We start from the raw sequence: 25,624 nt of genomic DNA, 5'->3' as shown, positions 1-25,624 counted from the left end.
GGCTTCGGTGTTAAACATATCAAGTCAACTTCATGCTAGTTAGTAGCCTACCCGGTAGCTAAAGTTTGTTTTACAAAATAACTGGGTAAGTACTTACCTTGTTGGTTGCTAAAATAATTCACACATGGAAATGCAATGTATTCCAATCGCGAAATGTTGTTTTTAGTCGGCAATTGTGTTCGCTAGATTAACGCTAATAGTTAACATTGTTGTTGTTGTTTGCTAACGTTAGCTGTTTAGCTCACTTAGGTCGCAGTTCACAGACAAGACGTTGTTGCATGTTCAGAGGGGCTGCATGTTTTATTGTATGTTTTAGGTGACATGTTAATACGCAGATTATTGTGAACACTTAACAGCTGGCTGACCCTGTGCCTACACTTTTGTAGGATCAGGACAGGAAGATAGTAATCGCTTGCAAGAACTGATATATTAATTTAAAACGACGGTTGGCAGCGAGAGGAACAACAAGCGACCAGGTCTGCGAAAGCAAGCCTCAAAGAAGCGACTATATATAATAGTCAGAATCACTTTCAATTTCCCTATGTACTTGCATACATAAAGAATATGAGATACCGTTCCCCCTCAGCCACTTGCAGTGCAACAAGTGCAAAGTACAGTAGACACACACACACACACACACACACACACACACACACACACACACACACACACACACACATTATTATTATTAATGCATTGGGTCCGATTTATTAGCCTTTATCACATGTGCCAAGTAGTCATCCAGTTAGTTTGCTGAGATTGTCAACAGAACTAATGGATGGGTGACTATGTACTGTACCTTCAACTCACTAATCTGTGTTATTTTACTTTGAGACTGTGAATCACATGTCCATCAGCCTCATCATTAATGAGAAGGCTGCTGTATTTATTTGCGAACTATTAAGAAGTGATACAAGAAGATTTACCAGCCTGAACTCCAGAGGCAGGTTGTTCCAGTGTCACTCACAAAGTCCTGGCAGGCTTTGTCCTCAGCCACAACTCAGGAACAACAGGTTCCTGCCCAAGAAGCTACATGATCTACACTTGCATTTTCATTGTAAAGTGCATTTTTTTTAATGAAAACCATCTGCATCCACGCTGCACTTCCACTGCATAGTATCTATAGTGTTGCCTAACCCTTTTTTTGCTTTAGCATTAGACCAAAGTACCTGGTAAGAGGCAGGGAATATTGAAAAAAACACATCTGGGAATATATTCCTTACCAAGACATTTCTTTGCCAATGTCTTTGTAAAGGTGTCTAGTGGCACATTTAAAAAAGTTGAAATTGAACTCTCCAAGGGGAACCTGTGACAGCTGCTGAATGTTGGGGCACCCAAACGTCTGTGTATTTAGATGAGGTGTTGTAATGTTGGAGTGTAAGGTTGTCGTCCTATGATAGTGCCATTGTTTGAACAGCGGAGCACAAAGAGTGGCGTAATAAATGCCATGCAGCTTTGAATGGCAGAAAATGATATTACTGTGCTACATGATGTTCTTCACAGTATGATCAAGTGCCAGGAGGCATGTGTCACGCTCCTACTTACCGTCTGATGCAGTAGCTCATAGGCAGTGGGAGAGGCAGAGCATTTGGGAAGAATAATATTTGGCCAACTATTATACTTATTTTAACCATGGAGGACAATGTTATGTTAATAACAGCAAGTCTCTGCATAGCTCCAATCGGAACCTCTCCCTCCGCTACATAGCTCCGAGATGAGGTTCCACGCAGCTCTGTGCCGTATGGGCAGGACATTTTCCACTATACATGATTCTTACCCTTTCCCGCACATTGTATCCAAAAAGTAAAGTTTTTTTTGCACTGCTCTCAGATGTTTTAACTTTTAGTGGAAAAGAAAAATCTAACTGACGGGTTGAAACAAGCGTTTAAATCGCTTATAATGTCAGCCTGTGGTCAGTCAACCCCCGTCCGCATGCGCAGTACTGCTCCCGTACGATTGCATTGGGAAATATGGCCACAGGCTGACATTTTAAGCGATTTATATGCTTATTTCAACCCGTCAGTTAGATTTTTCTTTGCACTCGAAGTTAAAACAATCTGAGAGCAGTGCAGAATACCTTACTTTTTGGATACGATGTGCGGAAAAGGGTAAGTATCATGCATAGTCGAAAATATTTGAAAATGTCCTTTTCAAACGACACCGAGCTGCGTGGGACCTTATCTCGGAGCGATAGCGGAGGGAGAGGTTCCAAATGGGGCTAGTCTCTGCACTGACCAGTGACCACAAACCATACACACAGCTAATAATGCAACATAGTAAAAGTATGCTGATTACTTACCGGTACTTACTTATGCCTGACACCCTTACCAGGGTATAGGCCGTCGACAAGGGACCTCCAGAGTTCTCGGGTCACTGGCGTTCTTTTCTATCTGCGACCAGGTGTATCCCAGTCTCTTGGTGTCTGTCTGGAGATCCCGCCGCCAAGTGTCTTTGGGCCGGCCCCTGTTTCTCTTCCCTCGAGGGGTTCCAAGTCAGAGCCTGTCTGGTGGTATTTGACACTGGTTTTGGTTTGCGTAGTGTGTGCCCGATCCATCTCCATCTTCTTTGTCCAATTTTGTCTGCTCCTGGGAGTTGTTTGGTGTTCAACCATAGATCGTTAAAATTCGGCTGACTGCTTAAAGCGATATTTCACTTTAAAATAAAATAAACATAAAAAAAATATATAATAGAATAAATGAAAAAGTAATGGAAAAATCACGGCCCCTCACGCATTAGAAGGACAGGCCGTGATTTTTCCATTACTTTTTTAATTTATGTTTTATGTATTTTCTTTGTTTATTTTAAAGTGAAACAACTGATCTACAATCTATCAACGCACTGCGTTTATGAGTTTCTTTTTTGCAAGCGATACCATTGTATGCTGGTTCAGTCTCATAGTTAAGTGCGGCCTTTGTATGTGTGTTTTTGTGTGCGCGCACATGCAGAGCATGTGAGCGGAGCGGGGGGAAATGCCGCTCGTCGCTCCAGGGGGCTGTTGTCACGCTCGCTATCCGCTCATGTTGATTCCCTGCTCCGCTCCCCCCCGCTACGTCGCTCACGTTGATTTACGCACCTCTTGCTCCACGCTCTGCTCAGTCCAGGCCACTCGGCAGCAAAAAAAAAAGCTTTGACATTTTGATCAAGGACGTGCGCTGTGCACTTCTGGATGTCTGTGTCCGTGCGACCGGGCATGCTCAAACAAACGGTGCGCGGCCCCCGCCAGAGCGGCTTTGAGCGGAGGACGGTCCCGCTCCGAAAGCCACGCTGACCCATTTTAAAACCAGCACCAGGCTCATGTCAAAATCCCGCCGCTCTGCGCACATGCTCTGGTGTGTGGGCTAGTTCCACTCCATAGGACATTGGGCATGAGATAATGCATTCACAAAAAATATTAAATAGTAGTCGTCATTGACAGATTGGCACTGATTGGTCCATTAGTTTGCAAGATTAGAGGTGAACACACAGACACACACAGGCCTGAAAACATAATCTCCCCTCCCGGCCTAATCACTTGGCAGAGGTAATTGGATGAGCGTGAACGTGATGTCCAGTGGCAGCGGTGGCCTAGTGGTTAGAGGGGCGGCCTTGATACCGGAAGGTCCCTAGTTCGATTCCCCAATTCATCACATCAATCATGAATCACCGCTGAATAGCCCTTGAGCAAGGCTTCCATGCAGGGTCCGGCTGGAAACAAGCTTCGTGCTTAGTCCGACACCCTGGGTAAACAACAAACTTTGCTTTGCTTTCCACACAAATTTCCCCTCATCCTTAGCCCTCGATGTGGGAGAATGTCCTAAGGAATGTTTATCTGTCCTAATTAATCAAATTGAGTTGTGGTCTTGTGAGACATACAGTTGTGAACAAAAGTTTACATACAGTTGTGAACAAAGGTTTACATACATTTGTAAAGAACATGTATGTCATGGCAGTTTTGACTCTCCAATAATAACAACTCTTATTTTTCTGTGATAGGTTGATTAGAGCAAATACTTATTTGTCACACAAAAAAAATCACAAAGTTTATTTTATTTTCATGAATTTATTTAGGGTTTTCAGAAAATGTACTGGGTAAAAAATATACATACAGCAATACTAATATTTGGTCCCTTGGCAATGTAGAAAGTTGTGTCAATCAAATAAGCAACTGTGCAGCAATAGTTTGTAAGTATAAACTGCATGGCAGAGTTGTGTCACTGCCACGATCAGGAAAAAAGCGCAAGCTATCACCTACTGCTGAGAGAAAATTGTTCAGGATGGTCAAGAGTAAACCGAGAACCAGCAAAAAGCAGGACTGCAATGAATTAGAAGCTGCTGGAGCACAGGTGTCAGTGTCCACAGTCAAGCGTGTTTTACATCACCATGGGCTAAGAGGCTGCCATGCAAGAAAGAAGCCCTTGCTCCACAAGTGGCACCTCAAGGCTCGACTGAAGTTTGCGGCTGATCACATGGACAAAGACGAGGCCTTCTGGACGAAAGTTCTGTGGTCAGATGAAATCAAAAGTTTGCCGTTTGGCCACAATGACCAGAAACATGTGTGGAGGCGCGAGGGTGAGGCCTGCCCTTTAACCCCAAGAACACCACACCTACTGTCATGGCAGCATGATGCTGGTAGTATTATGCCGCAAATGGAACTGGTGCTTTATAGAGAGTAAATGGAATAATGAAGGATTACCTCAACATTCTTCAGGAAATGTTCAAATCATCAGCCAGAAGTTTAAACTTTGGGTCTCAAGAGTGGTAAGAGGATGGCTAAATCTGTCTCGAATTAAGGTTTTAGAATGGCCTGCCCAAAGTCCTGACCTAAACCCCATTGAGAACATTAGGACAGTGCTGAAGAAACAAGTCCATGTCAGAGAAAGCCAACAAATATTGATGAACTGCACCAATTCGGTCAAAGATTCAACCAGAAGCTTGCTGGAAGCTTGTGGATTACCAAAAGCAGCTAATTGGGGTGAAAATGGCCAAGGGACATTCAACCAAATATTAGCATTGATGTTTGTATATTTTTGACCCAGCAGATTTGGTTCCATTTCATATTAGCATTGCTGTATGTATACTTTTGACCCAGCAGATGTATTTGCTCTAATCAACCTAGCACAGAAAAATAAGAGTGTAGAAATGATTGGAAAGTCAAAACTGCCTTGACATGCATGTTCTTTACAAATGTATGTAAACCTTTGATCACAAGTAAGACGCGCGAACGCGGGAAGCAAACGAAAAAAAAAAAAAAGGAGAACAAAATATTTAAAAAAAGTAACGAATAAAAAAAATACCAAAATTCTGCGTTAAAAGGAGCATCTTAGAAAAATACAAATTCACAAAAGTTTTTTTTTAAATGTTTTTGAACAATTCAACAAAGTGTTTGAAGTGCCTGTTTCACCCACTTCCAGGGGGCGGAGCCAAAATCCGAGGCCGAAGTATTTGTTTGTAGACCCCCACTTAGGGGGAGTAGAAAAAGTTTGGGAGCGATTCGGGCACTTTTCATTTAACATGGGGTTTCAATGGGGAGTTTTTAGGAGCCTTCTCTGGGGCGTGGCTTCCGGGGGAAGGGGCGGGCTTAAACGCAACCTTGACAGGTGTGTTCAGTTTTCAAAGACCTTTCATTTGATGTATGGTACGTCTATATTGGACATTTACTTGGCTGCACACAGAAAGTGCACACAGAGACACAGAGACACACACCCACAAGCCGAGCACGGTTTCATAGTAGGCTCCACTTGCGTGGAGGCGCCTCCTTCCGCTGCGTTCGCAACAACTGTACATACTGTAACATTTTTACCTACTGATATGAATGCAATTTGTATGCTTCCATTAAAAAGTAAACAGAGCTCTTTGGTAAACAGTTATCTTGTTCTCTTTAGGCAGATGGTACTCAAAGATTGAGATGATGTGATGGAGATCTCTTCAGCTCTACCCACAGAATCACCAGACTGTTCCCTTCTAAGCAAGTCCCCTGGGAGTTCTTTACCATTCACGCCAACAAGAGGCGACGGACAACCATGGAACTCACCAGAAACCTCTGTGAACTACACACCAGACTGCAGTTCCTCTGCTGCCAACCCACCCCCCATTTCAATGTCTTCTGTTGGAGCCAACAAGCAAAAGCTAGGAAATGATACACAATTCATTCAGGTATTTACAACTGCATTGTTTGATATATGCCCCGGCCCCCTACAGATAATGATTAGGATTTGCTTTTCATTTATTGATTAATCTTGATTTTGTTTTTACTATTCAACCCACCTGTAAATTAATTGCATCTAGGGATGGAAAATCTGTCTCCAATCTACCCATTCCACCTTTTTTGACCCATCTGTCTCACAATGCCATTTAGTAACTGTTATTGGGCCTGTTCTTTTTAGACACCAGAGGTGGATTCATCTTGTAGTGTTCCTAGGGCCAGAGGTCAACCTCTGAACCCTCAGACTAAATCTAAGAGAGGAGAGAAAGTTCCAAAAGGTCAACCACGGGCCTGCAGAGAGAACAGGCCTCCAGCCAAACGCTGCCTTAGAAAGGAACAGGAGATGGACAGTAGAGATGCCAGTCAGCCACCACAACACTGCATACCCATGTTTGAATTCCAGGACTTGGATTCACCAGAGAAAGGTATCATATATTACATAGGTGTTCTGCACCATATAGGTCACTTTATTAATATGATTGGCAAGATTTAAAAACAAAGTCAGAGTTGCAATACAATGCTATCACAAAACAATCTGTGACACAGCATGAAAGAATGACTGGGATCATTGTAGGGCCACACACTTACAGCAGAACTCAAAATACTCTCCATCTGGTCTGATTTAGATCAGACCAGATAGCACAAATTTAGAATCTTAGTTGCTTATCTACCATTCCCCTAGAAGTCATAACTGGAATTGGATTGTAAATGGGAAACTAATGCATACATATGAAGCCAGGCTTTTCAAAAATGCTAGAAAGAGGAGTCTTATCCCTGTCAAATCAAATTGATTACAAATCGTCTTAAGTCTGTCTTTCAGTTGGGGTGTAGTAAAGTTATGATCAACCCTCACCTATCTGTCCAAATTCAAAGATTAAAAAACAAAGTGAAATTGATTTAAGACAATTGTAATTTTAAAACAAGATGCACCATTCCTCCGGCATTTCATTACAATGGCAACGTAGTAATTTGATGCGTTTTAACACTATTTGAGAGTTTAGTTGTACATAGGAGATTTTGCATATGCCAGCTCAATGAAAATAAATGAGTAATGGCTTATGGACAAATGTTTGGGTGAGTAAAATTAAGTGCTGTTTGTTTTGTTATAGACATCTCTGACGTTTTGATGGAAATCTCTTCAACTCTACCCCCAGAATCATCAGACCAGTTGATATGCAGCAGTTCTCTTCTAAGTAAATTCCCTGAGAGTTTCTTACCAACCACGCCAAGGAGAGGCGAGAGACAACCATGGGACACACCAGAAGCTTCAGTGAACTCCACACCTGACTGCAGATCCTTAGCTGCCATTCCATCGCCTATTTCAGTGTCTCCTGTCGGAGCCAACGAGGATCTAGGAGATAATAGACACTTGAGTCAGGTATCTAAAGCTGCATTGTGTGATACATGCCCCCTACAGATAATGATTAGGACTTGCATTTCACTGATAAATCTTTTGATTGTTTCTGTTTTAACTCTTCAAACTGCCTGTTTTTTGCACCTTGGGACTGAAATCTTTCCACAGTCCACCTCCAACCTGCTCACTCCACCTTTTTGACCCATATATCTCACAATGCCATTTATTAACTGTTACTTGGCCTGTTATTTTCAGACACCGGAGGTACAGGAACTAGGAAATAACAGACACTTCAGTCAGGTATTTAATGCTGCATTGTGTGATACCCTACAGATAATGATTAGGATTTGCTCTTAATTCATTCACTGTTTAGTCTTTTGATTGTTAAGGTTTTAAATCTTTTGATTGTTAAGGTTTTAACTTTTCAAATTGCCTGTAAATTCTTTGCACAAGTTGTCAAGAGTCTGCCTCCAACCTGCTCACACCTTTTTTGACCCTTCTGTCTCACAATGCCATTTAGTAACTGTTATTGGGCCTGTTCTTTTCAGACACCAGAGGTGGATTCATCTTTGAGCATTCAGCGGTCGACCTCTGGCCTTAGGAATACTACGACTAAATCAAAGGGAAGACAAAAATGTCCGAAAGGTCAACCACGGACTTCCACAGAAAAGAAGCCTCCAGTCAAACGCCGGTGTAGAAAGGACCAGGAGATGGAAGGTAGCGATGCCAACAGTCCACCACAGTGTGGCAGACCCATGTTCATTGCTGTTCGTTTTGTTATAGACATCTCTTACGTTTTGATGGAAATCTCTTCCATTCTTCCAACAGAATCATCAGACCAGTTGATACGCAGCAGTTCTCTTTTAAGCGAATCCCCTGAGATTTTACCAACCACGCCAATGAGAGGAGAGGAACAACCATGGGACACACCAGAAGCCTGTGTGAATTCCACACCAGACTTTAGATCCTTGGCTGCCATCCCACCCCCTATTTCATTGTCTCCTGTTGGAGCCGAAGAACAGGTAATAGGAAATAATAAACCTTTCAGACAGTCAGGTATTTAAAGCTGTATTGTCATACATGCCCCCTACAGATAACGATTATAATTGGCTCCTAATTTATTTCATTGATTAATCTTTAGATTTTATTTTCTGTTTAACTCTTCAAAACTGCCTGTAAATTAATTGCACCGTGGGATTGAAAGTTGTCAAGAGTCTGCCTCCAACCTACTCACTCCACCTTTTTTGACCCATCTATCTCACAATGCCATTTAGTAACTGTTATTTGGCCTGTTCTTTTCAGACACCGGAGGTAGATTCGTCTTGTAGTATTCCTAAGGCCAGAGGTCCACCTCTGAATGCTCAGACTAAAGCAAGTGGAAGACAAAAATGTCCAAAAGGTCAACCGAGAACCCGCAGAGTAAACAGGACTCCAGCAAAATGCCGGCGTAGAAAGGACCAAGAGATAGAGGGTAGTGATGCCAACAGTCCACCACAGTGCGGCAGACCCAATTTTGAGTCCCCAGAGTTGGATTCGCCAGAAAAAGGTATTTTATATAGGTGATATGTGCCATATAGGTCACTTTATTATACTGCTTTTATAAACGATGCCTATTTTGTATTTTAACAATATCTAAATGTTTACTTGAACATAGGAGATTTAGCACGTGCCAGCACAGTGAATTTACAAGTTATGGTTAATGGACATATGTTTGGGTAACTGAAATTCGTTGCTGTTTCTTTCGTCATAGACATCTCTGACTTTATGACTGAGATCTCTTCAGCTCTACCCACAGAATCATCACAACCATTGCTACGCAGCAGTTCTCTTCTAAGAAAGCCCCCTGAGAGTTCTTTACCAACCCCGTCAACGAGAGGCGATGGACAACCATGGAACACACCAGAAGCCTCTGTGAACTCCACACCAGACTGCAGATCCTTGGCTGCCATTTCATCAACTATTTCAGTGTTTCCTGATGGAGCCGAAGAACAGGAACTAGGAAATAATAGACACTTCAGTCAGGTATTTAATGCTGCATTGTGTGATACCCTACAGATAATGATTAGGATTTGCTCTTAATTCATTTACCGTCTAATCTTTTGATTGTTAAGGTTTTAAATCTTTTGATTGTTAAGGTTTTAACAAATTGCCTGTAAATTATTTGCACAAGTTGTCAAGAGTCTGCCTCCAACCTGCTCACACCTTTTTTGACCCTTCTGTCTCACAATGCCATTTAGTAACTGTTATTTGGCCTGCTCTTTTCAGACACCAGAGGTGGATTCATCTTTGAGCATTCAGCGGTCGACCTCTGGCCTTAGGAATACTACGACTAAAGCAAAGGGAAGACAAAAATGTCCGCAAGGTCAACCACGGACTTGCACAGAAAAGAAGCCTTCAGCCAAACGCCGGCGTAGAAAGGACCAGGAGAAGGAAGGTAGCGATGCCAACAGTCCACCACAGAGTGGCAGACCCATGTTTATTGCTGTTTGTTTTGTTATAGACATCTCTGACGTTTTGATGGAAATCTGTTCCATTCTTCCCACAGAATCATCAGACCAGTTGATACGCAGCAGTTCTCTTTTAAGCAAATCCCCTGAGAGTTTCTTACCAACCACACCAACGAGAGGAGAGGAACAACCATGGGACACACCAGAAGCCTCTGTGAACTCCACACCAGACTGTAGATCCTTGGCTGCCATCCCACCCCCTATTTCATTGTCTCCTGTTGGAGCCGAAGAACAGGTAATAGGCAATAATAGGCCTTTCAGACAGTCAGGTATTTAAAGCTGTATTGTCATCCATGCCCCCGACAGATAACGATTATAATTGTCTCTTAATTTATTTGATTCATCTTAAGATTTTTTCTGTTTAACTCTTCTGTACCACCTTTTTTGACCCATCTGTCTCACAATGCCATTTAGTAACTGTTATTGGGCCTGCTCTTTTCAGACACCAGAGGTGGATTCATCTTTGAGCATTCAGCGGTCGACCTCTGGCCTTAGGAATTCTACGACTAAAGCAAAGGGAAGACAAAAATGTCCAAAAGGTCAACCACTGACTTGCACAGAAAAGAAGCCTCTAGCCAAACGCCGGCGTAGAAAGGACCAGGAGATAGAAGGTAGTGATGCCAACAGTCCACCACAGTGTGGCAGACCCATGTTTGAATCCCAGGAGTGGGGGTATCATATTTTACATGGGTGTTTTGTGCCATATTTGTCACTTTATTAATCTGGTGAGCAAGATTTTAACCGGATGTCAAGAGTTGCCATGCAATCCTATCACAGAGGATAAATGATTATCTGTGACCCAGTGTGAGCTAATGGGGAGGGATCATCATGGGGCCACACACTCTTTACAGCACAGCTCAAAAAACATATCTGGTCTGATATAGATTGAAAATGAGTTGAGTGCAAATTTAGAATCTTATATTGCTTATCTATCATTCCCCTAAAGTCAACACTGAAATGGGCTTAATAAATATGAAAATAATGCTTACGTAAAATGTAAAAAATCACCGTTCGCCGGGCATCTTTGATTTCATATGGCTTTTTAGATTTTTTAACAATATATAAAAGTATAGTTGAACATAAAAGATTTCGCACGTGCCAGCACAGTGAAAGTAAATGAGTAATGTATTATGGATGGACATATGTTTGGCTGAGTGAAATTCATTGCCGTTAGTTTTGTTAGAGGTCTCTGACGTTTTGATGGAAATCTCTTCCAATCTTCCCACAGAACCATCAGACCAGTTGATACGCAGCAGTTCTCTTTTAAGCGAATCCCCTGAGAGTTTCTTACCAACCACGCTAACGAGAGGTGAGGGACAACCATGGGACACACCAGAAGACTCTGTGAACTCCACAACAGACTGTAGATCCTTGGCTGCCATCCCACCCCCTATTTCATTGTCTCCTGTTGGAACCAAAGAACAGGTAATAGGAAATAATAGACCTTCCAGACAGTCAGGTATTTAAAGCTGTATTGTGTCATACATGCCCCCTAGAGCCATGGTTCTCAAAGTGGGGTACGGGGACCCCTAGGGGTCCAAATGGAACCAAATGGACCCGTAAGGGTCCATTTGGTTCCATTCGTACACTCAGAGTTATGGTGGTCCGTGGTCTAATGCAGGGGTTCTCAAAGTGGGGTCCGGGGACCACCAGGGCCCTACATACATCAGCTATTTTCAAAAAAATCTTGACATTCTTTGAAAATGTTTGAATATTTCTTACTTTTTTAACTTTAATCTTGGATGGGGGTCCTTGGCACAAAATCTTTTCAGATGGGGGTCCGTGGCCAAATACACATTCATTTAGGGGTACTTGACCTGAACAAGTTTGAGAACCAATGCCCTAGAGATGACTATTAGAATTGGCTCTTCATTTATTTCATTGATCTTTTAAAAAAAAATCTGTTTAATTGTTCAAACTGCCTGTAAATTAATTTGCGCATTGGGATTGAAAGTTGTCAAGAGTCTGCCTCCAACCTGCTCACTCCACCTTTTTTGAGCCATCTGTCTCACAATGTCATTTAGTAACTGTTATTGGGCCTGTTTTTTTTTCAGACACCAGAGGTGGATTCATCTTTGAGCATTCAGCGGTCGACCTCTGGCCTTAGGAATACTACGACTAAAGCAAAGGGAAGACAAAAATGTCCAAAAGGTCAACCACGGACTTGCACAGAAAAGAAGCCTCCAGTCAAACGCCGGCGTAGAAAGGACCAGGAGATGGAAAGTAGCGATGCCAACAGTCCACCACAGGGTGGCAGACCCATGTTTGAATCCCAGGAGTTGGAGTCACCAGAGAGAGGTATCATATTTTACATAGGTGTTCTCTGCCATATACTCACTTTATTAATCTGGTGAGAGAGATTTTAAGCGGAAGTCAGAGTTGCAATACAATGCTATCACAGAGGATAAGTGACCATCTGTGACCTAGCATAAGCTAATGGCAGGGATCGTCACAGGGCACCACACATTTAACTCTCTCACTGCCAGACTTATTTCTGGCTGCATCCACAGCGCTTGCCAGCAATCTTTCGATTTTTCTTACCTTTTGAAGTAGTCACAGAATATTTATCTCCAGTATGATTGATTACCTGATGGTTGCTAATCACAGAGGGTTTCACTGTGCTTCTGCAAAAAAAAAAAAAACGCAACTTCCCGTTCGCTTTTATACGCCTTTGAAAATAGCATGTCTCGGCCAAAAATACATAGTAAAAGAAAAAATAAACAGGAGCCGAGATACAGGATTTTTAAGTAATAAGTTAAACAGGGAGTGAATGGAGCAGTAAATCTTCGGATTGCGTTATCTCTGGTTCTGTGTGAATTTATTGTATTTTTTTTCAAAACTCGTCCAAACTCGTCCTTGGCAGCCAGGGCGTTATGACGATATCTCGTCATAAGTCGTCCTTGGCAGTAAGAGAGTTAACAGCAGAGCTCAAAAACCACATCTGGTCTTATTTAGAATGAAAATGAACAATGTTAAGTGCACATTTAGAATCTTCAATTTCTTATCTAGCATTCCCCTAAAGTCAAAATTGAAATGGGCTTAATAAATATAAAAATGATGTTTGTGTACATATTGTATATCTTGCCAGGTTTATTTCAAGATTCTAGAAATGGGAGACATTCCACTGTTCAATTGCATTAGATTACACATCGCTAAAAGTATGTCTTATAGACGGTTGCATAACCTTCTGTCATGTCAAGTCCAAATTAAAAGATAAAAACCCATTTAAAATTATCATACAGTGGTTGTAAAACAAGTCTCACTGTTGGCCAGGCATCTTTGATTTCATATGGCTATTTTGATGTTTTAACAATATCTAAAAGTTTAGTTGAACATAGGAGATTTGGCGCATGCCAGCACAGTGAAGTAAATGAGTAATGGATTATGGACATATGTTTGGGTGAGTGGAATTCATTTGCTGTTTGTTTTGTTATAGACATCTTTGACTTTTTGGACGAGATCTCCATCACCCCTATTTCATTGTCTCCTGTTGGAACCAAAGAACAGGTAATAGGAAATAATAGACCTTTCAGACAGTCAGGTATTTAAAGCGGTATTGTGTCATACATGTCCCCTAGACGACTATTAGAATTGGATCTTAATTTATTTAATTGATTAATCTTTTTTTTAAAATCTGTTTTAACTGTTCAAACTGCCTGTAAATTAATTTGCGTGTTGACATTGAAAGTTGTCAAGAGTCTGCCTCCAACCTGCTCACTCCACCTTTTTTGAACCATCTGTCTCACAATGCCATTTAGTAACTGTTATTGGGCCTGTTTTTTTCAGACACCAGAGGTGGATTCATCTTTGAGCATTCAGCAGTCGACCTCTGGCCTTAAGAATACTACGACTAAAGCAAAGGGAAGACAAAAATGTCCAAAAGGTCAACCACAGACTTGCACAGAAAAGAAGCCTCCAGTCAAACGCCGGCGTAGAAAGGACCAGGAGATGGAAAGTAGCGATGCCAACAGTCCACCACAGGGTGCCAGACCCATGTTTGAATCCCAGGAGCTGGATTCACCAGAGAGAGGTATCATATTTTGCATAGGTGTTCTCTGCCATGTACTGTAGGTCACTTTATTAATCTGGTGAGAGATTTTAACCGGAAGTCAGAGTTGCAATACAATGCTATCACAGAGGATAAGTGACCATCTGTGACCTAGCATGAGCTAATAGCAGGGATCATCACGGGGCACCACACGCTTAACTTTCTCACTGCCAGACTTCTTTCTGGCTGCGTGCACAGCGCCTGCCAGTCTTACCTTTTGAAGTAGTCACAGAATATTTATCTCCAGTATGATCGATCCCCTGATGGTTGCTAATCACAGAGGGTTTCACTGTGCTTCTGCAAAAAAAAAAAAGAATGTCATCGCGACCTCCCGTTCGCTTTTATACGCCTTTGAAAATAGCATGTCTCGGCCAAAAATATATAGTAAAAGAAAAAGTACACAGGAGCCGAGATACAGGATGTTTAAGTAATAAGTTAAACAGGGAGTGAATGGAGCAGTAAATTTTCGGATCGCGTTATCTCTGGTTCTGTGTGGAAAAAAAAAAAATATATATATATATTTTTTCAAAACTCGTCCAAACTCGTCCTTGGCAGCCAGGGCGTTATGACGATGTCTCGTCATAAGTCGTCCTTGGCAGTAAGAGAGTTAACAGCAGAGCTCAAAACCACATCTGGTCTTATTTAGAATGAAAATGAAAATGAAAAAACAATGTTAAGTGCACATTTAGAATCTTCAATTTCTTATCTAGCATTCCCCTAAAGTCAAAACTGAAATGGGCTTAATAAATATGAAAATTATGTTTACGTACATACTGTATATCTTGCCAGGTTTATTTCAAGATTCTAGAAAAGAGAGACGTTCCACTGTTCAATCACATTAGATTACACATCGCTAAAAGTCTGTCTTATCGATGGTTGCATAACGTTCTGTCATGTCAAGTCCAAATTAAAAGATAAAACCCCATTTAAAATGATCATACAGTGGTTGTCAAACGAGTATCACTGTTGGCCAGGCATCTTTGATTTCCTATGGCTATTTTGATGTTTTAACAATATCTAAAAGTTTAGTTGAACATAGGAGATTTGGCGCATGCCAGCACAGTGAAGTAAATGAGTAATGGATTATGGACATATGTTTGGGCGAGTGGAATTCATTTACTGTTTGTTTTGTTATAGACATCTTTGACTTTTTGGACGAGATCTCCATCCTACGCCCTATTTCATTGTCTCCTGTTGGAACCAAAGAACAGGTAATAGGAAATAATAGACCTTTCAGACAGTCAGGTATTTAAAGCTGTATTGTGTCATACATGCCCCCTACAGATGACTATTAGAATTGTCTCTTAATTTATTTAATTGATTCATCTTTTTTTTTTTTATCTGTTTAACTGTTCAAACTGCCTGTAAATTAATTTGCGTGTTGGGATTGAAAGTTGTCAAGAGTCTGCCTCCAACCTGCTCACTCCACCTTTTTTGAACCATCTGTCTCACAATGCCATTTAGTAACTGTTATTGGGCCTGTTTTTTTCAGACACCAGAGGTGGATTCATCTTTGAGCATTCAGCAGTCGACCTCTGGCCTTAGGAATACTATGACTAAAGCAAAGGGAAGACAAAAATGTCCAAAAGGTCAACCACAGACTTGCACAGAAAAGAAGCCTCCAGTCAAACGCCGGCGTAGAAAGGACCAGGAGATGGAAAGTAGCGATGCCAACTGTCCAGCACAGGGTGCCAAACCCATGTTTGAATCCCAGGAGCTGGATTCACCAGAGAGAGGTATCATATTTTGCATAGGTGTTCTCTGCCATGTACTGTAGGTCACTTTATTAATCTGGTGAGAGATTTTAACCGGAAGTCAGAGTTGCAATGCAATTCTATCACAGAGGATAAGTGACCATCTGTGACCTAGCATGAGCTAATAGCAGGGATCATCACGGGGCCCCACACGCTTAACTTTCTCACTGCCAGACTTCTTTCTGGCTGCGTGCACAGCGCCTGCCAGTCTTACCTTTTGAAGTAGTCACAGAATATTTATCTCCAGTATGATCGATCCCCTGATGGTTGCTAATCACAGAGGGTTTCACTGTGCTTCTGCAAAAAAAAAATGTCATCGCGACCTCCCGTTCGCTTTTATACGCCTTTGAAAATAGCATGTCTCGGCCAAAAATACATAGTAAAAGAAAAAGTACACAGGAGCCGAGATACAGGATCTTTAAGTAATAAGTTAAACAGGGAGTGAATGGAGCAGTAAATCTTCGGATCGCGTTATCTCTGATTATCTGTGGAAAAAAAAAATATTTGTATTTTTTCAAAACTCGTCCAAACTCGTCCTTGGCAGCCAGGCCGTTATGACGATGTCTCGTCATAAGTCGTCCTTGGCAGTAAGAGAGTTAACAGCAGAGCTCAAAAAACACATTTGGTCTTATTTAGAATGAAAATGAAAAAACAATGTTAAGTGCACATTTAGAATCTTCAATTTCTTATCTAGCGTTCCCCTAAAGTCAAAACTGAAATGGGCTTAATAAATATGAAAATTATGTTTACGTACATACTGTATATCTTGCCAGGTTTATTTCAAGATTCTAGAAAAGGGAGACATTCCACTGTTCAATCGCATTAGATTACACATCGCTAAAAGTCTCTCTTATAGACGGTTGCATAACTTTCTGTCATGTAAAGTCCAAATTAAAAGATAAAACCCCATTTAAAATGATCATACAGTGGTTGTAAAACGAGTCTCACTGTTGGCCAGGCATCTTTGATTTCATATGGCTATTTTGATGTTTTAACAAAATCTAAAAGTTTAGTTGAACGTAGGAGATTTGGCGCATGCCAGCACAGTGAAGTAAATGAGTAATGGATTATGGACATATGTTTGGGTGAGTGGAATTCATTTGCTGTTTGTTTTGTTATAGACATCTTTGACTTTTTGGACGAGATCTCCATCCCACCCCCTATTTCATTGTCTCCTGTTGGAACCAAAGAACAGGTAATAGGAAATAATAGACCTTTCAGACAGTCAGGTATTTAAAGCTGTATTGTGTCATACATGTCCCCTACAGATGACTATTAGAATTGGATCTTAATTTATTTAATTGATTAATCCTTTTTTTTAAAAACCTGTTTAACTGTTCAAACTGCCTGTAAATTAATTTGCGTGTTGGGATTGAAAGTTGTCAAGAGTCTGCCTCCAACTAGCCTGGGATCCAGCCTGATACGCTACGTTCGGCGGACTTTTTTCTCTCTCTCCGCTTATCAGTCTGGAATGCCTCCTATCTCCAAGGGAGGCGGGACATGACAAACGTTTCGAGTAGTACCGTGGCTTCTGATTGGTCTGTGGTGCGGGGCGGGACAAAAAAAACAGTGTGATCGTTGTGATTCGTCATTCGTTTGAACAACATCCAATCAGCAACGACGTTGCCTAACGTAACATATGTAGTTCCAGTGTAGTTCTGCAAAACGAGTCAATGGGGTGCATTCCAGACTGAGAAGCGAAGAGAGAAAAAAAGTCCGCCGAACGTAGCGAAGCAGGCTGGATACCAGGCTAGCCTCCAACCTGCTCAGTCCACCTTTTTTGAGCCATCTGTCTCACAATGCCATTTAGTAACTGTTATTGGGCCTGTTTTTTTCAGACACCAGAGGTGGATTCATCTTTGAGCATTCAGCGGTCGACCTCTGGCCTTAAGAATACTACGACTAAAGCAAAGGGAAGACAAAAATGTCCTAAAGGTCAACCACAGACTTGCACAGAAAAGAAGCCTCCAGTCAAACGCCGGCGTAGAAAGGACCAGGAGATGGAAAGTAGCGATGCCAACAGTCCAGCACAGGGTGGCAGACCCATGTTTGAATCCCAGGAGCTGGATTCACCAGAGAGAGGTATCATATTTTGCATAGGTGTTCTCTGCCATATACTGTAGGTCACTTTATTAATCTGGTGAGAGATTTTAACCGGAAGTCAGAGTTGCAATACAATGCTATCACAGAGGATAAGTGACCATCTATGACCTAGCATGAGCTAATGGCAGGGATCATCATGGGGCCAACAATGTTTACGTACCTACTGTATATATTGCCATGTTTATTTCAAGATTCTAGAAAAGAGAGACGTTCCACTGTTCAATCACATTAGATTACACATCGCTAAAAGTCTGTCTTATCAATGGTTGCATAACGTTCTGTCATGTCAAGTCCAAATTAAAAGATAAAACCCCATTTAAAATGATCATACAGTGGTTGTCAAACGAGTCTCACTGTTGGCCAGGCATCTTTGATTTCATATGGCTATGTTGATGTTTTAACAATATCTAAAAGTTTAGTTGAACATAGGAGATTTGGCGCATGCCAGCACAGTGAAGTAAATGAGTAATGGATTATGTACATATGTTTGAGTGAGTGGAATTCATTTGCTGTTTGTTTTGTTATAGACATCTTTGACTTTTTGGATGAGATCTCCATCCTACGCCCTATTTCATTGTCTCCTGTTGGAACCAAAGAACAGGTAATAGGAAATAATAGACCTTTCAGACAGTCAGGTATTTAAAGCTGTATTGTGTCATACATGTCCCCTACAGATGACTATTAGAATTGGATCTTCATTTATTTCATTGACTCAGCTTCTTTTTTTTTTTTATCTGTTTAACTGTAGAAACTGCCTGTAAATTAATTTGCGCATTGGGATTGAAAGTTGTCAAGAGAGTCTGCCTCCAACCTGCTCACTCCACCTTTTTTGAGCCATCTGTCTCACAATGCCATTTAGTAACTGTTATTGGGCCTGTTTTTTTCAGACACCAGAGGTGGATTCATCTTTGAGCATTCAGCAGTCGACCTCTGGCCTTAAGAATACTACGACTAAAGCAAAGGGAAGACAAAAATGTCCAAAAGGTCAACCACAGACTTGCACAGAAAAGGAGCCTCCAGCCAAACGCCGGCGTATAAAGGACCAGGAGATGGAAAGTAGCGATGCCAACAGTCCAGCACAGGGTGCCAGACCCATGTTTGAATCCCAGGAGTTGGAGTCACCAGAGAGAGGTATGATATTTTACATAGGTGTTCTCTGCCATATACTGTAGTTGACTTTATTAATCTGGTGAGAGAGATTTTAAGCGGAAGTCAGAGTTGCAATACAATGCTATCACAGAGGATAAGTGACCATCTGTGACCTCGCATGAGCTAATGGCAGGGATCATGACGGGGCCCCACACACATACAGTAACAGCAGAGCTCAAAAACCACATCTGGTCTTATTTAGAATGAAAATGAAAAAACAATGTTAAGTTCACATTTAGAATCTTCAATTTCTTATCTAGCATTCCCCTGAAGTCAAAACTGAAATGGGCTTAATAAATATGAAAATGATGTTTACGTACATACTGTATATCTTGTCAGGTTTATTTCAAGATTCTAGAAAAGAGAGACATTCCACTGTTCAATCACATTAGATTACACATCGCTAAAAGTCTGTCTTATAGACGGTTGCATAACTTTCTCTCATGTCAAGTCCAAATTAAAAGATAAAAACCCATTTAAAATGATCATACAGTGGTTGTAAAACGATTCTCACTGTTGGCCAGGCATCTTTGATTTCATATGGCTATGTTGATGTTTTAACAATACCTAAACGTTTAGTTTGGAGATTTGGCGCATGCCAGCACAGTGAAGTAAACGACTAATGGATTATGGACATATGTTTGGGTGAGTGGAATTAATTTGCTGTTTGTTTTGTTACAGACATCTTTGACTTTTTGAATGAGATCTCCATCCTACGCCCTATTTCATTGTCTCACGTCGGAACCAAAAAACAGGTACAAGAAAATTATAGACCTTTCAGTCAGGTATTTAAAGCTGCATTGTGTGATACATGCCCCCTACAGATTATGATTATTCTTTGGTTTTGTTTAACTCTTCAAACTGCCTGTAAATTCATTGAGTCTTTGGACTGAACTGAATGTTGTCAAGAGTCTGCCTCCAACCTGCTCACGCCACCTTTTTTGACCCATCTGTTTCACAATGCCATTTAGTAACTGTTATTGGGCCTGTTCTTTTCAGACGGCAAAGGTGGATTCATCTTTTGTTATTCCTAAAGCCAATGGTCGATCTTTGACTGCTCAGATTAATGCAAAGGGACGACAAAAATGTCCAAAAGGTCAACCACGGACCCGCACAGAAAAGAGACCTCCAGCAAAACCCCGGCGTAAAAAGGACCAGGAGATCTCCATCCCACCCCCTATCTCATCGCCTCATGTTGGAGCCAATGAACAGGTACAAGGAAATGATAGACCTTTCTGTCAGGTATTTAAAGCTGCATTGTGTGATACATGCCCCCAACAGATTATGATTATGATTTGCTCTTAATTTATATAACGGATTAGTCTTTTTTTTTTTTTACTCTTCAAACTGCCTGTAAATTAATTGCATCTTGGGACTGAACGTTGTCAGTCTGCCTCCAACCGGCTCACTCCACCTTTTTTGACCCATCTGTTTCACAATGCCATTTAGTAACTGTTATTGGGCCTTTTCTTTTCAGACACCAGAAGTGGATTCATCTTGTATCATTCCTAAAGCCGATGGTCGACCTTCTACTGCTCAGAGTAAAGCAAAGGGACAACAAAAATATCCAAAAGGTCTACCACGGAGCTGCACAGAAAAGAGGCCTCCAGCAAAACCCCGGCGTAAAAAGGACCAGGAGATCTCCATCCCACCCCCTATCTCATCGTCTCATGTTGGAGCCAATGAACAGGTACAAGGAAATGATAGACCTTTCCGTCAGGTATTTAAAGCTGCATTGTGTGATACACTAATCCCACCCCCTCCCATAGTATCCAACTTTCCAAAGAGAAATGTGTAGAATTCCTCAACAATTATTTTTTTACCAAAATCGCCCTTATTAAGGTAACAAGTGATCTGCTACTCACAATTGATGATGGTGACTGTGCCATACTGGTACTACTTGATTTGAGCACAGTCTTTGACACAGTCGACCACTCCATCCTGTTGACCCGCCTAGAAACATGGGCTGGCGTGCAAGGAACAGCCCTAGAACTCCTGCGCTCCTACCTTAGCAATAGAACCTTCTCCGTTGTCTCAGGGGACACCTTTTCCCCCTCGGCTCCTCTTATATGCGGCGTCCCGCAGGGGTCTGTTTTTGGACCCCTACTATTTTCCATTTATATGCTGGATTTAGGTCACATCATCCGTAAGCATGAACTCCTTTTCCACTGCTAGATGACCTGGGCAGCCTATCCAGCGCTGTAAAACCAGTCGCCAAAGATCTAGGTGTCTTCTTCGATTCTGACCTCACATTCAATTTCCAAGTAAAAGAAGTCGTCCAAACCTGTTTTTATCAGCTCAGAACCATTGCAAAAATCAAATCCGTCCTGTCATTTGCAGACTTAGAGAATATCCTACACGCTTTTATAACTTCCTGCCTAGATTACTGCAATGGTCTGTACAGCTGTTTAACCCACAAGTCAATTTCTCGCCTGCAACTGGTGCAAAATGCTGCTGCCAGGCTTCTGACCAACACAAAAAAACTTGCCCATATCACCCCTGTCATGGCAACTCTCCACTGGCTTCCTGTTGTTTTTAGAATTGATTTTAAGATGCTTTTACTAACTTTTAAAGCCCAAATGGTATTGCCCCTCAGTACATTACGGACCTGCTGCCTCCTTATGATCCACCCCGCAGCCTGAGATCCTCAGAGGAGGCCCTCCTACAGGTCCCCAAGACACGCCTAGCCACACAAGGTGATCAGGCTTTTGCCGTACAAGCACCTAGGCTATGGAACGCCCTACCCTTGGCAATCAGAAAAGCCAATTCTCTGGCATCTTTTAAAACACATCTGTTAAGTAAAGCCATCCCCTAGATCACCTAATCTAACTATATAAATGGCGAGCAACTTCCGCACCCTCGGTGGCGACACCCCACAGCTCTGTTATCGAATAAACAACGCACCGCCAGACCACATGTCGGCAACTGACTCGCCACGGCGGCCGCGCTGAATTTACGCCTCGCGTAGGGGACATCTCACTGCTCACTACAGCTTTTCCACCGCGCAACATAATTAATTCTACTCACCAAATGTCGGACAAAACGGAAGGGGAGGCAGCTTCGTACCGTTTACCGTGCGCACGACCTCAATACCACAACAGCTGCCAGCCGCTGCGGGGGTTTTTTCCTTTTTTTCAAAACTTTTTTTTTGGTCACCATTTTCTCCAGGCACCATTTCTGGTGTAACGTGCGGCAGCATGCGCTGGCTTGCGCCGCCATTGCACTCTGCCCATCTCCTCCACACCAACACACACGCAGCTCCTTTGCTTCAACCCCCCCCCCCCCCCCCCCTTCTTACGTACCTCCTTTGTTCCACCCAGGCCGTTACTTTCACTTCACTCATGTGTCGATCACACTATGTCCGTCCTTCACGTGCCATGTTCATCCCAAACACAAAAACAAACAAGTCGGGTTGCCAAGTCGTTGGCATGCCAGGTTCTCTAAAAACAAGCGCCAGAAACAAGCAACCACCTTCATGAAAAAAAAAACAACACCGAAGGGGTCCGCCATGTTCCAGGGGGGTCCCCGCGCGGCCCAACACTCCACAGGGGGGCCGTCGACCAGCAGGGGGTCCGCGGGGGTCCCCCTCAAACATCAAAAATATATTTTTTTCAAAATTTTATTTTTATTTTTTTTACTTTTCCACAGTTTTACTCCAGCAATTTCAGTACCCCAATATACACGCGGCCACGCTGGGCCCCGTGCGCGGCTGGGGTTGAGGGGGGCGTAGCCCCCCGAAACTCTAGTTTGCCATAATTGTGTTGTGTATGTCTCTGTCTGTATCTGTTTGTTTGTTGATGTGGGCTAAGTTATTTTGGTCTCCTTTTAGTTTGCTGTGTTTTCTTTATTGCTTTATCGTTTTCTTTATTAACTTACTTGTTAACTATGTTATTCCCTTATGCTTTTTTAAAAGTGCATGTTTTATTTTACCTTACTTATATATTTTATGGTCCAACTGCTGTTCAGCACTTTGTAAGTCACGTTTTGAAAAGTGCAATATAAATAAAGTTTTATTATTATTCATGCCCCCAACAGATTATGATTTGCTCTTAATTTATATAATTGATTAGTCTTTAACTCTTAGTCTTTTAACTCTTCAAACTGCCTGTAAATGAATGCATCTTGGGACTGAACGTTGTCAGTCTGCCTCCAACCGGCTCACTCGCCCTTTTTTGACCCATCTGTTTCACAATGTCATTTAGTAACTGTTATTGGGCCTGTTCTTTTCAGACACCAGAGGTGGATTCATCTTGTATCATTCCTAAAGCCAATAGCCGACCTTCGACTGCTCAGAGTAAAGCAAAGGGAAGACAAAAATGTCCAAAAGGTCAACCACGGACTCGCACAGAAAAGAGGCCTCCAGCAAAACCCCGGCGTAGAAAGGACCAGGAGATCTCCATCCCACCCCCTATCTCATCGCCTCATGTTGGAGCCAATGAACAGGTACAAGGAAATGATAGACCTTTCAGTCAGGTATTTAAAGCTGCATTGTGTGATACATGCCCCCAACAGATTATGATTTGCTCTTAATTTATATAATTGATTAGTCTTTGTTTTTTTTTAACTCTTCAAACTGCCTGACAACGTTCAATCCCAAGATGCAATTAATTTACAGTCTGCCTCCAACCTGCTCACTCCACCTTTTTTGAACCATCTGTTTCACAATGCCATTTAGTAACTGTCATTGGGCCTTTTCTTTTCAGACACCAGAGGTGGATTCATCTTGTATCATTCCTAAAGCCAATGGTCGACCTTCGACTGCTCAGAGTAAAGCAAAGGGAAGACAAAAATGTCCAAAAGGTCAACCACGGACCCGCACAGAAAAGGGGCCTCCAGCAAAACCCCGGCGTAGAAAGGACCAGGAGATCTCCATCCCACCCCCTATCTCATCGTCTCATATTGGAGCCAATGAACAGGTACAAGGAAATGATAGACCTTTCAGTCAGGTATTTAAAGCTGCATTGTGTGATACATGCCCCCAACAGATTATGATTTGCTCTTAATTTATATAATTGATTAGTCTTTGGTTTTGTTTAACTTTTCAAACTGCCTGTAAATTAATTGCATCTTGGGACTGAATGTTGTCAAGAGTCTGCCTCCAACCTGCTCACTCCATCTTTTATTTTAACCATCTTTTTTCACAATGCCATTTAGTAACTGTTATTGGGCCTTTTATTTTCAGACACCAGAGGTGGATTCATCTTGTGTTATTCCTAAAGCCAATGGTCCACCTCCAAATGCTCAGAGTAAAGCAAAGGGAAGACAAAAAATTCCAAAAGGTCAACCACGGACCTGCACAGAAAAGAGGCTTCCAGGAAAACGCCGGCGTAGAAAGGACCAGGAGAAGGAGGTTAACGATGCCAAGGGTCAGTGCGGCAGTCCCATTTTTAAATCCCAGGATTTGGATTCACCAGAGAAAGGTATAATTTTATATAGGTGTTCTGTGCCATGTATGTCACTCAATTAAGTTTGGAATCTCCAAGTGTGTATTTATCTCTCCCCTAAAAGTCAAAACTGAAACAAGAGTTAATGCATGTAACTAAGGCTCTATGAATTCCCGATGACCACCAGAGGGCGGTGTTTTCATCACCTGGATATTCATCGAGCACACGCGCATTGGTCGATAGATTTTATACCAACAAAGTGACTTGTGAGGTAAGCTACCTTTCATATGTGCGTCGCACACATTGAACATGGAATGTTCATGGATGTTCGGGATTCCGAGTGTCAATCAACTCCGGCGTTCATCTGGAATTCATAGAACTTTAGTTACATGCGTAACTCTCGTTCTATTTCATTCCTCCTGACTGCCAGAGGGCTGTGTTTTCAACACCTGGATGACTCATACCAACACTAGGAATCTGCACTTACTGAACATGAGTTGCAGGTCGAAGAGGCCGACAACACTGCCATTGCCACGGGATGAGGGGTGGCCACATTAACCCTAAACGGGCAAATGTGCATGAAGAAGCTCGTGTTGCTGCAGTACAGATTCTCCGTCAGTCAGTGGCACACCCTTCATTACAGCCCAGGAGGTGGAAACACTCCTGGTCGAATGACATTTCACACCTTGAAAATGGCATCAACAACTCTGTGTGAAAGTCGTTGACAGCACAACCTTTCCTGTGCCCTCCATAACCGAGAAACAGTGCGTCTGACTGTGGAAAGTGGAAACGCAGCCATCTCATCCACATACTTTCTCAGGACACAACAACCTAACGTTAGGATGCAATTCCCCTGCCCCTGCCTGTGGGGTAAAAGCCACCAATCTTATTGGCTGGTTGATATGAAATTCTGAAAGCCTTTTGGGAAGGAAAGAGGGATTGGGCCAAGTAACCCCAGACCCATCTGAAGTCCACCGCAAACAGTCCCTAGCAACAGACAGGGCATAGAGTTCCTCCACTCGCTTGGTAGATGTAATGACGAGGAGAAAGGCTTAACAGACAACCACCTGAGATCGGCCCGCTCAAATGGTGGAGAGCATAAGGCCTCCAGAACCTCCCACAAGGGTACCCGAGTGACCTGCGG

At 42.2% G+C, this 25,624-nt stretch overlaps 1 protein-coding gene across 5 annotated transcripts in view; it reads left to right on the top strand.

Moving 5' to 3' along the window:
* Nucleotides 1-25,624, top strand: part of LOC311050075 (uncharacterized protein) — a 36,736-nt gene continuing 11,112 nt past the window's right edge. Inside the window, exons 1-28 of one of the 5 annotated variants that reach the window (XM_084064041.1) lie at nucleotides 1-89; nucleotides 5,862-6,132; nucleotides 6,363-6,606; nucleotides 7,291-7,559; nucleotides 7,791-7,835; nucleotides 8,084-8,252; nucleotides 8,364-8,557; nucleotides 8,838-9,081; nucleotides 9,286-9,557; nucleotides 9,801-9,969; nucleotides 10,081-10,277; nucleotides 10,485-10,653; nucleotides 11,271-11,467; nucleotides 12,097-12,340; nucleotides 13,479-13,549; nucleotides 13,829-14,072; nucleotides 15,228-15,301; nucleotides 15,583-15,826; nucleotides 16,966-17,039; nucleotides 17,683-17,926; nucleotides 18,475-18,548; nucleotides 18,835-19,078; nucleotides 19,778-19,851; nucleotides 20,096-20,308; nucleotides 20,574-20,786; nucleotides 23,327-23,539; nucleotides 23,800-24,012; nucleotides 24,279-24,516. In XM_084064041.1, the coding sequence (XP_083920167.1) occupies nucleotides 5,893-6,132; nucleotides 6,363-6,606; nucleotides 7,291-7,559; nucleotides 7,791-7,835; nucleotides 8,084-8,252; nucleotides 8,364-8,557; nucleotides 8,838-9,081; nucleotides 9,286-9,557; nucleotides 9,801-9,969; nucleotides 10,081-10,277; nucleotides 10,485-10,653; nucleotides 11,271-11,467; nucleotides 12,097-12,340; nucleotides 13,479-13,549; nucleotides 13,829-14,072; nucleotides 15,228-15,301; nucleotides 15,583-15,826; nucleotides 16,966-17,039; nucleotides 17,683-17,926; nucleotides 18,475-18,548; nucleotides 18,835-19,078; nucleotides 19,778-19,851; nucleotides 20,096-20,308; nucleotides 20,574-20,786; nucleotides 23,327-23,539; nucleotides 23,800-24,012; nucleotides 24,279-24,516 (5,086 nt within the window). In that variant the 5' untranslated portion in view covers nucleotides 1-89; nucleotides 5,862-5,892. The remainder of the gene's footprint in view (nucleotides 90-5,861; nucleotides 6,133-6,362; nucleotides 6,607-7,290; nucleotides 7,560-7,790; nucleotides 7,836-8,083; nucleotides 8,253-8,363; nucleotides 8,558-8,837; nucleotides 9,082-9,285; nucleotides 9,558-9,800; nucleotides 9,970-10,080; nucleotides 10,278-10,484; nucleotides 10,654-11,270; nucleotides 11,468-12,096; nucleotides 12,341-13,478; nucleotides 13,550-13,828; nucleotides 14,073-15,227; nucleotides 15,302-15,582; nucleotides 15,827-16,965; nucleotides 17,040-17,682; nucleotides 17,927-18,474; nucleotides 18,549-18,834; nucleotides 19,079-19,777; nucleotides 19,852-20,095; nucleotides 20,309-20,573; nucleotides 20,787-23,326; nucleotides 23,540-23,799; nucleotides 24,013-24,278; nucleotides 24,517-25,624) is intronic. The other 4 variants (XM_084064043.1, XM_084064042.1, XM_084064045.1 and 1 more) reach the window with 4 other exon arrangements.

Source organism: Gymnoscopelus microlampas, assembly GCF_963454915.1.
Source record: "Gymnoscopelus microlampas genome assembly, chromosome: 1".
In the NCBI taxonomy this organism is placed as follows: Eukaryota; Metazoa; Chordata; class Actinopteri; order Myctophiformes; family Myctophidae; genus Gymnoscopelus; species Gymnoscopelus microlampas.
Note: the sequence above shows the minus strand (reverse complement) of the source record. Positions and strands in the feature narration are given on the sequence as shown.